The sequence below is a fragment of the Oncorhynchus kisutch genome, linkage group LG19 (assembly GCF_002021735.2).
Source record: "Oncorhynchus kisutch isolate 150728-3 linkage group LG19, Okis_V2, whole genome shotgun sequence".
Classification (NCBI taxonomy): domain Eukaryota; kingdom Metazoa; phylum Chordata; class Actinopteri; order Salmoniformes; family Salmonidae; genus Oncorhynchus; species Oncorhynchus kisutch.
The window spans coordinates 18,799,071-18,812,861 of NC_034192.2; the positions used below are offsets into that span (position 1 = coordinate 18,799,071).

The 13,791-nt window shown below is 43.4% G+C and overlaps 1 protein-coding gene across 1 annotated transcript; it reads left to right on the plus strand.

Moving 5' to 3' along the window:
• The first annotated feature begins 30 nt into the window (after nt 1–30).
• Nucleotides 31–9,638, plus strand: cdpf1 (cysteine rich DPF motif domain containing 1). The gene is made up of 3 exons (XM_020453122.2): nt 31–175; nt 433–544; nt 8,443–9,638. Exons 1-3 carry the CDS (start codon nt 63–65, stop codon nt 8,569–8,571), a joined length of 354 nt encoding a protein of 117 aa, XP_020308711.1. The 5' UTR covers nt 31–62; the 3' UTR covers nt 8,572–9,638.
• The last annotated feature ends 4,153 nt before the right edge of the window (nt 9,639–13,791 follow it).

A 13,791-nucleotide genomic window follows, 5' to 3' on the forward strand; every position in this document is an offset into this window, starting at 1 on the left:
TTGCACACGTCCCACAAATGAAGAAAAGACCAGGAAGTACAACCACGCTCACATTCACAACAATGGAGTCAAGCACAGATGCGGTTCCTCAGAATATGTTTACTTGCCATTTGTGCGGTTTATCTACACCATTCACATACTACGGACAGAAGCCACCCAATACCAGGGCTATTGTGTGAGTACAGTTTTGATAATACTAGCGAAGTGTGAACTCAAGATTTGCTCATGCTTACTGGCTAACATGGAATGCAATGCAGTTGGTCCCTGGCTAGTAGCTTCTAGAGTATATAGTATAGTGGAGTCTCTAGTGGCCCAAGCTAGCGAACGTTTAGTGTGTGTCTATGACTGTCAACTCATGAGATGTAAAGTAAACCTTTCAGAAGGTTGTAGCTTTTGCATTTACTAGTCATGTTTTTGTTTCTTTCCCATCAGCTTGTTGGAAGAGTGTTTTGTGACCAAGGATCCTTTCAGTCCAGACAGAGAGAGGTTCCTTATCCTGGGATCCAACTGCAGTTTGTGCCACATCACAGTTTGTGTTGGAACGGTACGTTGTTTGCTCATATTGCCAAAAATAATGAGCATGAAATGGCTGAAATCTGTTGTCTCATTGTACAATAAATGATGTCAATGTCATAAGCTAGAAAGGAATATCCAGTCATTTTATTTTGGCTTAGTCACCCTCACCCTAAAATGCACATAATGCCTTAAAATGTATTCCAGAGTTGCATGTACATACACTATATACAAACGTATGTGGACACCCCTTCAAATTAGTGGATTTGTCTATTTCAGCCACACCCGTTGCTGACAGGTATATAAAATCAAGCACACAGCCATGCAATTGCCATAGACAAACACTGGCAATAGAATGGTCTTACTGAAGAGCTCAGTGACTTTCAACGTGGCAACGTCATAGGATGTAAAATTTCTGCCATGCTGGAGCTGCCCCGGTCAACTGTAAGTGCTGTTATTGTGAAGTGGAAACTTCAAGGTGCAACAAGGGCTCAGCCGCAAAGTAGTAAGCCACACAGAACGGGAGCGCCGAGTGCTGAAGTGCTTAGCACATAACATTTGTCTGTCCTCGATTGCAACACTCACTACTAAGTTACAAACTGCTTCTGGAAGCAACGTCAGCACAAGAACTGTTCGTCGGGAGCTTCATGAAATGGGTTCCCATTGCCGAGCAGCTGCACGCAAGCCTAAGATCACCATGCCCAATGCCAAGTGTCGGCTGCAGTGGTGTAAAGCCTGCTGCCATTGGACTCTGGAGCAGTGGAAACACCTTCTCTAGAGTGATGAATCACTATTTGGAAGTCCAACGGAGGAATCTGGGTTTGGTGGATGCCAGGAGAAAGCTACCTATCCTAGTGCATAGTGCCAACTGTAAAGTTTGGTGGAGGAGGAATAACAGCCTGGGGCTGTTTTTCATGGTTTGGGCTAGGCTCCTTAGTTCCAGTGAAGGTAAATCATACAATTACATTCTATACAATTCTGTGCTTTCAACTTTGTGGCAACGGTTTGGGGAAGGCCCTTGACTGTTTCAGCAAGACAATGCCCCCGTGCACAAAGCAAGGTCCGTACACATTTGGGATGAATTGGAACGCTGACTGCGAGCCAGGGCCTAATCACCCAACATCAGTGCCCAACCTCACTAATGCTCTTGTGGCTGAATGGAAGCAAGCCTTCGCAGCAATGTTCCAACATCTAGTCGAAAGCCTTCCCAGAAGAGTGGAGGCTGTTATTACAGCAAAGGGGAGACCAACTCCAGATTAATGCCCATGATTTTGGAATTGAGTTGTTCGACGAGCAGATGTCCACATACTTTGTCATGTAGTGTACATTTGTATCTTTTCTCAAATTCATATAATGCCCCGACAATATTCCAGAAATGTATGGCTATGACATCTCGTCTACACCCAAGCCAAAACTTTGGCAGTGATATAATTTAAATTGTGATGTTGAGTAAAAAAATGTACTTTTGATTTCACCTAATTTTAACATTGTCATAAACTATTTTTCCCATCGAGAGAGGGAAAATAGTTTTCTAAGTGTTCCACTTAAGCTTAACCAAATAAAGTAAAAAATGTAGACCTTACCGTGAAATACTTACTTACAAGCCCTTAACCAACAATACAGTTCAAGAAATAGAGTTAAGAAGATATTTACAAAAAAAACTAAAGTAAAACAATAAAATTCCATTATAATATCGAGGCTATATACAGGGGGTACTGGTACCGAGTCAATATGCGAGGGTACAGGTTAGTCAAGGTAGTTTGTACATGTAGGTTGGTGTAAAACGACTGCATAGGTAATAAACAGCGAGTAGCAGCAGTGTAACACAAAGGGAGTGGGGGGGGGGGGTCAATGTAAATAGTCCGAGTGGCTATTTGATTAATTGTTCAGCAGTCTTATAGCTTGGGGATAGAAGCTGTTAAGGAGCCTTTTGGTCCTAAAAAACTCCGGTACCGCTTGCTGTGCGGTAGCAGAGAGAACAGTCTGACTTGGGTGACTGGATACTTTGACCATTTTTTGGGCCTTCCTCTGACACTGCCTAATTACCTAGTATATAGGTCCTGGGTGGAAGGAAGTTTGGCCCCGGTGATATTGGGCCTGTACGCACTACGCAGTTTTATTATTTTCATTTGAGGTTATCAATTTTAAAGAAACTACATTGTACGCTCCACAATATGTCAATGTCTAGGTCTTGTGCTTCCAATAAGATGTACAGTATTATACTGCTGTATGGTGTATGGTCAGCGGTGTTATGGTGTGTTCATAACCGAGTGGGGAATTTTCCAGATCTGTGAAAAATCCACTTGAAGGGCCTTCCAACTAGTTAATTACAAGTTAAATCAGCCATGAATTCCCTTGTGACAGGGGGAATGGAAGCGTATTGTGGGCAACAGAGAGGGGCTATTGTTAAAGCGTTTCTAGCCTGTCTATCTATGGGTAACAGGGTTGATGTTATGCTCGACCCGCTCAGTTTTTCACCACAAAACACGAGAAAATGGCTAAAAAGAGTAGAACCAGCTCACCTGCTTTTACACTATGATTTGACTATTACATGTTCTATGTTTCTTTCAAAATAAATATTTTTAAAGGGGAAAAGTTTCACCATATTAAAATGAGAGTTCAGTTCACGTAACAGGTTTTACCTTAAAATGGACAGATGTAAATGAATCACAAACACATAAGTACAATACTAAGTACTTTGTTGAAGCAACTTTGGCAGTGATTACAGCCTCGAGTCTTCTTGGGTATGACGCTACAAGCTTGGCACACCTGTATTTGGGGAGTTTCTCCCATTCTTCTCTGCAAATCCTCAAGCTCTGTCAGGGTGGACGGGGAACGTTGCTGCACAGCTATTTTCAGTTCTCTCCAGAGATGTTAGATCAGGTTCAAGTCCGGGCTCTGGCTGGGCCACTCCAGGACTTTCAGAAACTTGTCACAAAGCCACTCCTGCATTGTCTTGGCTGTGTGCTTAGTGTTGTTGTCCTGTTGGAAGATGAACCTTCACCCCAGTCTTGAGGTCCTGAGTGTTCTAGAGCATGTTTTCATCAAGGATCTCTGTACTTTACTCAGTTCATCTTCCCTCAATCCTGACCAGTCCCTGCCTCTGAAAAATATCCCAACAGCATGATGCTGCTGCCAACATGCTTCACCGTAGGGATGGTGCCAGGTTTCCTCCAGAGATGACGCTTGGCATTCAGGCACAAGAGTTCAATCTTGTTTTCATCAGACCAGAGAATCTTGTTTCTCATGGTCAGAGTCCTTTAGGTGCCTTTTGGCAAACTCCAAGCGGGCTGTCATGTGCCTTTTTACTGAAGAGTGGCTTCCGTCGGGCCACTCTACCTTAAAGACCTGATTGGTGGAGTGCTGCAGAAATGGTTGTCCTTCTGGAAGGTTCTCCCATCTCCACAGAGGAACTCTGGAGCTATGTCAGTGACCATTGGGTTCTTGGTTACTTCCCTGACCAAGGCCCTTCTCCCACGCTTGCTCAGTTTTGCCGGGTGTCCCTCTCTAGGAAGAGTCTTGATAGTTCAAAACTTCTTCCGTTTAAGAATGGAGACCACTCTGCTTTTGGGGGCCTTCAATGCTGCAGAAATGTTTTAGTACCCTTCCCCAGATTTGTGCCTCTACACAATGCTGTCTCGTAGCTCTACGGACAATTCTTTCAACTTCATGGCTTGGTTTTTACTCTGACATGCACTGTCAACTGTGGGACCTTCATATAGACCGGTGTGGGCCTTTCCAAATCATGTCCAATCAATTAAATTTACCACAGGTGGATTCCAATCAAGTTGTAGAAACATCAAGGACGAACAATGGATCCAGGATGTACCTGAGCTCAATTTCGAGTCTCATAGCAAATGGTGTGAATACTTAAGTACATAAGATATTTCAGTTCTTTTTTATTTGTATAAATTTGCTAACATTTCTAAACCTGTTTTCACTTAGTCATTATGGGGTATTGTGTGTAGATGAAAAATGTATCCGTTTTCTTTTTAATCAATTTTAGAAATAAGGCTAATGTAAAAAAAGGGAATGGGTCTGACTACTTTCTGAATGCATTGTATAAGCTGGAAGTAGAAGCTTAAGTGTTGTCCATTAGTTTACTCCAATTAGGGGAGGGGTGGTATGGTTAGGGAAAAATGTGCAAAATACACTGCTCAAAAAAATAAAGGGAACACTTAAACAACACAATGTAACTCCAAGTCAATCACACTTCTGTGAAATCAAACTGTCCACTTAGGAAGCAACACTGACAATAAATTTCACATGCTGTTGTGCAAATGGAATAGACAACAGGTGGAAATTATAGGCAATTAGTAAGACACCCCCAATAAAGGAGTGGTTCTGCAGGTGGTGACCACTTCTCAGTTCCTATGCTTCCTGGCTGATGTTTTGGTCATTTTGAATGCTGGCGGTGCTTTCACTCTAGTGGTAGCATGAGACGGAGTCTACAACCCACACAGTGGCTCAGGTAGTGCAGCTCATCCAGGATGGAACATCAATGCGAGCTGTGGCAAGAAGGTTTGCTGTGTCTGTCAGCGTAGTGTCCAGAGCATTTAGGCGCTACCAGGAGACAGGCCAGTACATCAGGAGACGTGGAGGAGGCCGTAGGAGGGCAACAACCCAGCAGCAGGACCGCTACCTCCGCCTTTGCAAGGGGGAGCACTGCCAGAGCCCTGCAAAATGACCTCCAGCAGGCCACAAATGTGCATGTGTCTGCTCAAACGGTCAGAAACAGACTCCATGAGGGTGGTATGAGGGCCCGACGTCCACAGGTGGGGGTTGTGCTTACAGCCCAACACCATGCAGGACGTTTGGCATTTGCCAGAGAACACCAGGATTGGCAAATTCGCCACTGGTGCCCTGTGCTCTTCACAGATGAAAGCAGGTTCACACTGAGCACATGTGACAGACGTGACCGAGTCTGGAGACGCCGTGGAGAACGTTCTGCTGCCTGCAACATCCTCCAGCATGACCGGTTTGGCGGTGGGTCAGTCATGGTGTGGGGTGGCATTTCTTTGGGGGCCCGCACAGCCCTCCATGTGCTCGTCAGAGGTAGCCTGACTGCCATTAGGCACCGAGATGAGATCCTCAGACCCCTTGTGAGACCATATGCTGGTGCGGTTGGACTTGGGTTCGTCCTAATGCAAGACAATGCTAGACCTCATGTGGCTGGAGTGTGTCAGCAGTTCCTGCAAGAGGAAGGCATTGATGCTATGGACTGGCCCGCCCGTTCCCCAGACATGAATCCAATTGAGCACATCTGGAACATCATGTCTCGCTCCATCCACCAACGCCACGTTGCACCACAGACTGTCCAGGAGTTGGCGGATGCTTTAGTCCAGGTCTGGGAGGAGATCCCTCAGGAGACCATCCGCCACCTCATCGGGAGCATGCCTAGGCATTGTAGGGAGGTCATACAGGCACGTGGAGGCCACACACACTACTGAGCCTAATTTTGACTTGTTTTAAGGACATTATATCAAAGTTGGATCAGCCTGTAGTGTGGTTTTCCACTTTAATTTTGAGTATGACTCCAAATCCAGACCTCCATGGGTTGATAAATTTGATTTCCATTGATCATTTTTGTGATTTTTGTTGTCAGCACATTCAACTATGGAAAGAAAAGTATTTAATAAGATTATTTCATTAATTCAGATCTAGGATGTTATTTTAGTGTTTTAGTATTTTTTTGAGCAGTGTATATATGGGGGATTGGAATTTATGCAGACAATTACATTGATGGAAGCCACAATCGATCAGCAATATTATAGCTGATCAATGCCCCCCCTCCCCGATACAAAGTAAAGTGTGAATAAGCTGGTGTAAATGAGGGGCAGCCCAGTGCCTGGGTTTTTAATGGAAATTATTTATGTAGTCTCTCTTGTAGTGTGTTGTCATTTTTAAATGTTCTTCTGATTTAATAAGAGCAGTTCTAGCAATTGGAATTCATAGAGATGTTTGTTTCTGCTTCCGTGGCTAAAGGATAGTGTCAAAAGAAAACACTAGACTAGACAGACATGTAGCTAGGTAGTATTTGTAAACAAAATGGCATATAACACCGGATCTGGAATTACAAATGTTGTCGGTAGCTACAGTCAGAGTGCCTCGGACCCTCTTGCTTGGTAAGCTATTCTGGCTGCCTAAGACCCCTAGAGTTCCTCTCTGGGTGGAACGCAACGATGTAGACTAAAGTGCACGCTGCCCCCACCCCCCAAAAAAAGACTACCCTTGCATATGCATGCACGCTGATCGACGGAGTAAACCGTTTCCATTGCAAGATGTAATGAATTCAGTTTCTATTGGACAAGTTCAGGTAGGTCCCTCCCCGTTTTTGTTCTATTTGCGTGGTTCCTAGTGAATACACCCAGGTTCTAAACACAGCAAAAAAAGAAACGTCCCTTTTTCAGGAGCCTGACTTTCAAAAATAATTCGGAAAAATCCAAGTAACTTCACAGATCTTCATTGTAGAGGGTTTAAACACTGTTTCCCATGCTTGTTCAATGAACCGTAAACAATGAACATGCACCTGTGGAACGGTCGTTAAGACATGAACAGCTTACAGACGGTAGGAAATTAAGATCAGTTATGAAAACTTAGGACACTAAAGAGGCCTTTCTACTGACTCTGAAAAACACCAAAAGAAAGATGCCCAGGGTCCCTGCTCATCTGCGTGAACATGCCTTAGGCATGTTGCAAGGAGGCATGAGGACTGCAGATGTGGCCACGGCAATAAATTGCAATGTCTGTACTGTGAGACGCCTAAGACAGGACGGACAGCTGATCGTCCTCCCAGTGGCAGATAACGTGTAACAACACCTGCACAGGATCGGTACATCCGAACATCACACCTGCGGGACAGGTACAGGATGGCAACAACAACTGCCCGAGTTACACCAGGAACGCACAATCCCTCCATCAGTGCTCAGACTAACCGCAATAGGCTGAGAGCGGCTGGACTGAGGGCTTGTAGGCCTGTTGTAAGGCAGGTCCACACAAGACATCACCGGCAACAACGTTTCCTATGGGCACAAACCCACCGTCGTTGGACCAGACAGGACTGGCAAAAAGTGCTCTTCACTGACGAGTCGCGGGTTTGTCTCACCAGGGGTGATGGTCGGATTTGTGTTTATTGTCGAAGGAATGAACATTACACTGAGGCCTCTACTCTGGAGCGGGATCAATTTTTGGAGGTGGAGGGTCGTCATGGTCTAGGGCGGTGTGTCACAGCATCATCGGACTGAGCTTGTTGTTATTGCAGGCAATCTCAACACTGTGCGTTACAGGGAAGACATCCTCCATCATGTGGTACCCTTCCTGCAGGCTCATCCTGACATGACCCTCCAGCATGACAATGCCACCAGCCATACTGCTCGTTCTGTGCGTGATTTCCTGCAAGACAGGAATGTCAGTGTTCTGCCATGGCCAGCGAAGAGCCCAGATCTCAATCCCATTGAGCACGTCTGGGACCTGTTGGATCGAAGCGTGAGGGTTAGGGCCATTCCCCCCAGAAATGTCTGGGAACTTGCAGGTGCCTTGTTGGAAGAGTGGGGTAACATCTCACAGCAAAAAATGGCAAATCTGGTGCAGTCCCATGAGGAGGAGATGCACTGCAGTACTTAACGCAGCTGGTTGCCACACCAGATACTTACTGACTTTTGATTTTGACCCCCCCCCCCCTTTATTCAGGGACACATTATTTCATTTCTGTTAGTCACATGTCTGTGGAACTTGTTCAATTTGTCTCAGTTGTTGAATCATATTATGTTCATACAAATATTTACACATTAAGTTTGCTGAAAATAAACGCAGTTGACAGTGAGAGGACGTTTCTTTTTTTTGTTGCTGAGTTTACATGTCATAACTTCATTGCAGGGATAGTGTGCTTGCTTAATGTGTTTGTTACTATTTTTGTTTCTCTTCTTCCAGGGCTGCAGCCTTTTCTACTCCAAGCGATTCTGCATGCAGTGTGTGAACAAACACTTGGACCAGTTCCCCCCTCACATTCAAGCTGAGCTCGCCAAGAAAAAGCAGCCATCAAAGACAGATGTTTCATGATTTCTGTAAGACACACATGAAAGACTCTGGAGGTACTTCAGGAAGGAAAATCTCTAGCCTTTCAATTAGAAGATATCTCTCAGGGTTGTGGCTAGCGTGCTTGCCTTGGTCAGGTGACCCGGGTAGTATTCCCACTTAGGGCGATAATCTCGTGATATACCCCGCTGGAATAGACAGGTTTCTGTTTTGAGAGAAATGGTTGGAACTGAACATAACTTCTGGGCCACATATAAGGGATTCTACTTGGTGTCATAGTTTTACCACTAGATGTCAGTAAAGACTTATTACCAGACTGAAAATGACAGTTCATTACATCCCACATTCACAGCAGCTGAATACAAGGAGTCCCAATGTCAAAATATATAATGTACCTTGTTTAATATTTCAGTATAACATGGAAAAATTTGACTGTTAAAAATATATATACTACCAGAAATACATGTAGTTTGCACTTTATGAAATATGCTTCACCCAAGCAGTGATAGAAATGCTATTTTTCTATAGATGACCTCAATGTTAATAAAACAAGATGCACTGACTTGTTGACCTTGAAGAGTAAATGAGAACTCTCTGCTCCCAAGGAACATTCTGTGGATGCCTCCCAAATGGCACCCTGGCTGAAAGTAGTGTGCTAAATAGGGAGCCATTTTGGACAAAACTTAAATTGTATGTGTCCCAGTGAGGGAACTCCAAGTACACAGGCAATTGTAACCACTAAACTGCAGTGATAGTCAGATTGTGTCAAAGGCAGTTGACGATAGGCGAGCTGCCAACTATGATGGAAGGCATTTAACACTGAGGAGATGTCACTCTGGATTGGAAGCAGATTTAAAAAGCACAAACAAAATGGAGATATTGGATATGTTGAACCCTGAACCCAACATTGCCAAATGCAGGACCGGTATAATTCCACAGAACCTGTCCCTCTCCCAGCTCTTTAGGGAGACCATTCCAAACAATAATCTCCTTCCCTTGTTCCAAAAACTGACAGTGTCATTCTATGACCGATCACAAGAGACTAATCCCTTCTTTTGTCATAAACCAATAAAAAATGAATACCATTTTTATCTCAATGGGTTGATCTGTTTAACTTCTAAAAATACAATATTCCTACAACCATATTCACCTTTAAGAAAGAAATATGGGTGGTTACATGTTCTTAAACCAAGAAGCTCATTTTCTGTTTGAATAGCCTTCCCTGTCAATCTGATTCCCCAACTAGTAGTTCCTCTCTAATGTCCCGTGTACACTAGCAAGCGGTAAATTGCTGCATGACGCTAAGGCCACCCAGAGTGGCTCGCTTGTGGGCATGCTGGCAGCATATAGCAGCACGTCCGATAGGGCGTCAAGAATTTAGCATAGCGAATGTGTGAAGGTCTGGTTATTAAATTGAGTAAATAGTTTAATCCATTCTCCATTTCATGAATTTATTCACAGGTAAATAGTAATATGCTCTGGTGACAAACTTTGCTACCCTGTTTCCAATCGTCCACATGGTTGGGAGAACCTATTCAAGTAAGTGAATACATTTCGAAAATGTAAAAAACACAATGTATTATTAGCTAACTACTTAATGCAGGCTAACTCAAATGAGCTGCTAGCTATCTAGCCAACTTTACATACGGCATAGATAGCGAGCTAATTAAATATCACCAGCTACCTAAACTTCATATTAGCTAGCTATCTTGATGTATTTATCACAAAAAAATAAAAAATATTCAGTGTGGTATAATGAAGTCTGTTTCTTGTGAAGTTTTCTGTCCTCGGATACAGAGAGCTGTGAAAGCCTGTCTGCAGATGAAGTCCCAATGAAGAGCAGTGGCTCTCAGTCATGGTCCTGGGGACTCAAAGGGGTGCCCATTTTTGTTTTTGCCTTAGCACGACACAACTGATTCAAATGATCAAGTCATCATCAAGTGGTATTTATGTATTCATTTGTGATGCTACCATTGATTATTATCCTGCTATTGTCACATGCTACACGTGCACATGCATCCATCTATCCAATGGTATCATGATTTGTTACGTGATATTATACTTTAGTCATCAAATCAAATTGTATTAGTCACATGCGCCGAATACAACAGGTGTAGGTAGACCTTACAGTGAAATGCTTACTTACTACGAGCCCCTAACCAACAATGCAGTTTTTTTTTTAAATACAGAAATAATAAAAGAGCAGCAGTAAAATAACAATAGTGAAAACTATATACAGGGGGGTACTGGTTAGTTGAGGTAATATGTACATGTAGGTAAGAGTTATTAAAGTGACTATGCATAGATGATAACAGAGTAGCAGCGGTGTAAAGGGGGGGGGGGGGGGCAATGCAAATAGTCTGGGTAAAGAGAGATGAGAGAATCCACAATGACCAGGTGATTATAAAAGTCTAAATTGCATACAGTTACTGTAAGATTGGGTGACCAGGGCCATATCTGGGACTGCCTCCTGGGGGAATTCAGGCGTGTGAAAGGCTACCTGTGTCCTGCATAACTTCATGAGTATGGACACGAGGGCCTGGAGGGCATCTGCAGCTCGCCGCCTTGTGTCAGAGGAGAGGTCTGCTGTTCTGCAGGATTGTTTCAAGGATGGGGGACAACAACGCAGCACGAGAGGCAATCCTTGTGGGGGAGATCTTCACCTCCTACTTCTTCGAAAAGGGTGCTGTTCCCTGGCAACACCATAGACTACACTATGCACAACCAAATGCTCTTTTAAGAGCCATCCACATTACAATAAGAGTATTCTTCCATTTACTTAGCTATGTCAACTGCAGTTATTACATTTCCCAGTTTCTCTCCTTTTGATTTCTACTTCAGGTGAGGGTGCTGTCTGTACAAAAACAAAACAGGCACTTTTAAGAGTCACCCATATTGAAAACATTTAGAACAAGTAGACACCCTATAACCCACACCCTCGTATCAATCTGATTGATGGATTGTGTTGTGCAGTAAGCAGGCTCAGGTGTATAACCATGGCTCCTTCCACCTTCAAAGAATAGAAGAGGGGACTGTTTTGTTTTTGTACAGACATCACCCTTAATTGAACAGCACCCTCACCTGAGAAGTAGAAATTAAAAGGAGAGAAACTGGGAAATGTAATAACTGCAGTTGACATAGATGTAAGAATACTCTTATTGCAATGTGGATGGCTCTTAAAACAGCCATCTACAGTGTAGTATATGCTGTTGCCAGGGGCCAGCACCCTCTTCAAAGAAGTAGGAGATAAAGATCTGTTGGTCCCCATCCAGCAGACCTCTCCTCTAGCACACGGCAGTAGAACCCCTCCAGGTCCTTGTGTCCATACTCAAATATATAGGACACAGGTAGCCTTCACACGCATGAATTCCCCCAGGAGGCAGTCCTAGATGGCCCTGGTCACCCAACCTTGCAGTGCCCTACACGGTAACTGTAGGAAATCAGTTTGAAGGAATCTCCAGTAACAAGGTATCTGTAGGAATATGGAAGATGTCATTATTAGACTTTTACATCACCAGGTCATTGTAGATTACTTAAGCAATAAGGCACGAGGGGATGTGGTGTATGTCCAATATACCACTGCTTATGCGGTACACATCGCAGAGTGCCTGGACACAGCCCTTTGCTGTGGTATATTGCCCATATACGACAAACCCCAGAGGTGCCTTATTGCTATTATAAACTGGTTACCAACGTAATTAGAGCAGTGAAAATAAATGTTTTGTCATACCTGTGGTATACGGTCTGATATATCACGGCTGTCAGACAATCAGCATTCAGGGCTGGCACCACACAGTTTATAATAAAGTAGAATAACCCTTATAACAAATCATGATAACATTGGATAGATAGATGCATGTGCACACATGTGTAGCATAAGACAATAGCAGGATCATATCAAGGATAGCATCACTAATTAATACATCATGATGAGTTGATCATTTGAATCAGCTGTACAGAGCTAAGTCAAAAACAAAAAAGTGCACCCCTTTGAGTCCCCAGGACTGAGAACCACTGCACTTCATTGGTACCATCTTCATCCGCAGACAGGCTTTCACAGCTCTGAGCACAGAAAACCTCACAAGAAACAGAATTCATTATACTCAAATTAGACCGAACTGAATATTACGTTACTATTATCTCCGTCCTCACTTATAGGGACTGGAACTACACAAAAGTACCTGCCCTATCCAGAATAGCATTTTCTCTCAGTTTGACACTTGGGGCTGCTATCCTTTCACCCTCCTCCATGGCTGTTAGCTAGCTACCTACAAATGCGTTTCGATTTATTTTTTACAGTGATAAATACATCAAGATAGATAGCTAATATGAAGTTTAGGTAGCAGGTGATATTTAATTAATTTAACTATATCTATACAGTATGTAAAGTTGGCTAGATAGCTAGCCGCTCATTTGAGTTAGCCTGCACTGTAGCTAGTTAGCTCATAATACATTTTTTAAAAACATTTTCGAAATGTATTCACTTAACGTTACTTGAATAGGTTCTCCCAGCCATTGTTGACGATTGGAAACAGGGCAGCAAAGTTTGTCACGAGAGCGGTTTAGAGCATATTACCATTTACCTCTGAATAAATTCATGAAATGGAGAATAGATTAAACTCTTAACCCATTTAATAACCAGACCTTCCTACAAACTTGTTATGCTGAATTCTTGACGCACAATTGAGTAGTGTTCATATGTTGCCAGCACGCCCACAAGCGAGCCACTCTGTGCCGCCGAAGAGGCACTCTGCATTTTACTGCGTGCTAGTATACACGAGCCGTATCGCCATATTGGGTACAGCCAGGGAGAGGAAGAGAGAGGCCCAACTCTACAAAAAAACAGATGTCTCCCTCCAGTAGGAGGTGTTATTCGTTGTTTCGCCCACCAAGCAAGGCGTTTTTTAAGAATGTCGAATTTGGTCAACAAAAAGTATGGATTACTTTCTAAGTGAGGTTTATTTGATCGAAAATAAGTTTCGTAATGCTTAAAGTTGTTACGAGTATACTGATATAAGAAAGACGTGACATCCCGGCAACTTTTAAGGAAAAACACTTTATATTGGAGTTGTCTCGAGATGGTTATGCATATTAATGAAATGAGGCATAGCATCTCTCCCCATTCAGTACAGACCGTTGACGTCAACAACCGTCATCGAATATTGAAAAACTGATTACAATATTGAGATGTAATCCACCAATCCAAAGAAAGGATAGGCGGGAGCTAGACAGCTCAGGGCGCCG

What these genes read in the sequence shown, in the direction of transcription:
- cdpf1 (XM_020453122.2), top strand. Translation starts at nt 63, where the DNA reads ATGGAGTCAAGCACAGATGCGGTTCCTCAGAATATGTTTACTTGCCAT. An exon ending in CCCAATACCAGGGCTATTGT is followed by an intron (nt 176 to 432) that starts GTGAGTACAGTT and finishes CTTTCCCATCAG; the next exon opens with CTTGTTGGAAGAGTGTTTTG. An exon ending in TCACAGTTTGTGTTGGAACG is followed by an intron (nt 545 to 8,442) that starts GTACGTTGTTTG and finishes CTCTTCTTCCAG; the next exon opens with GGCTGCAGCCTTTTCTACTC.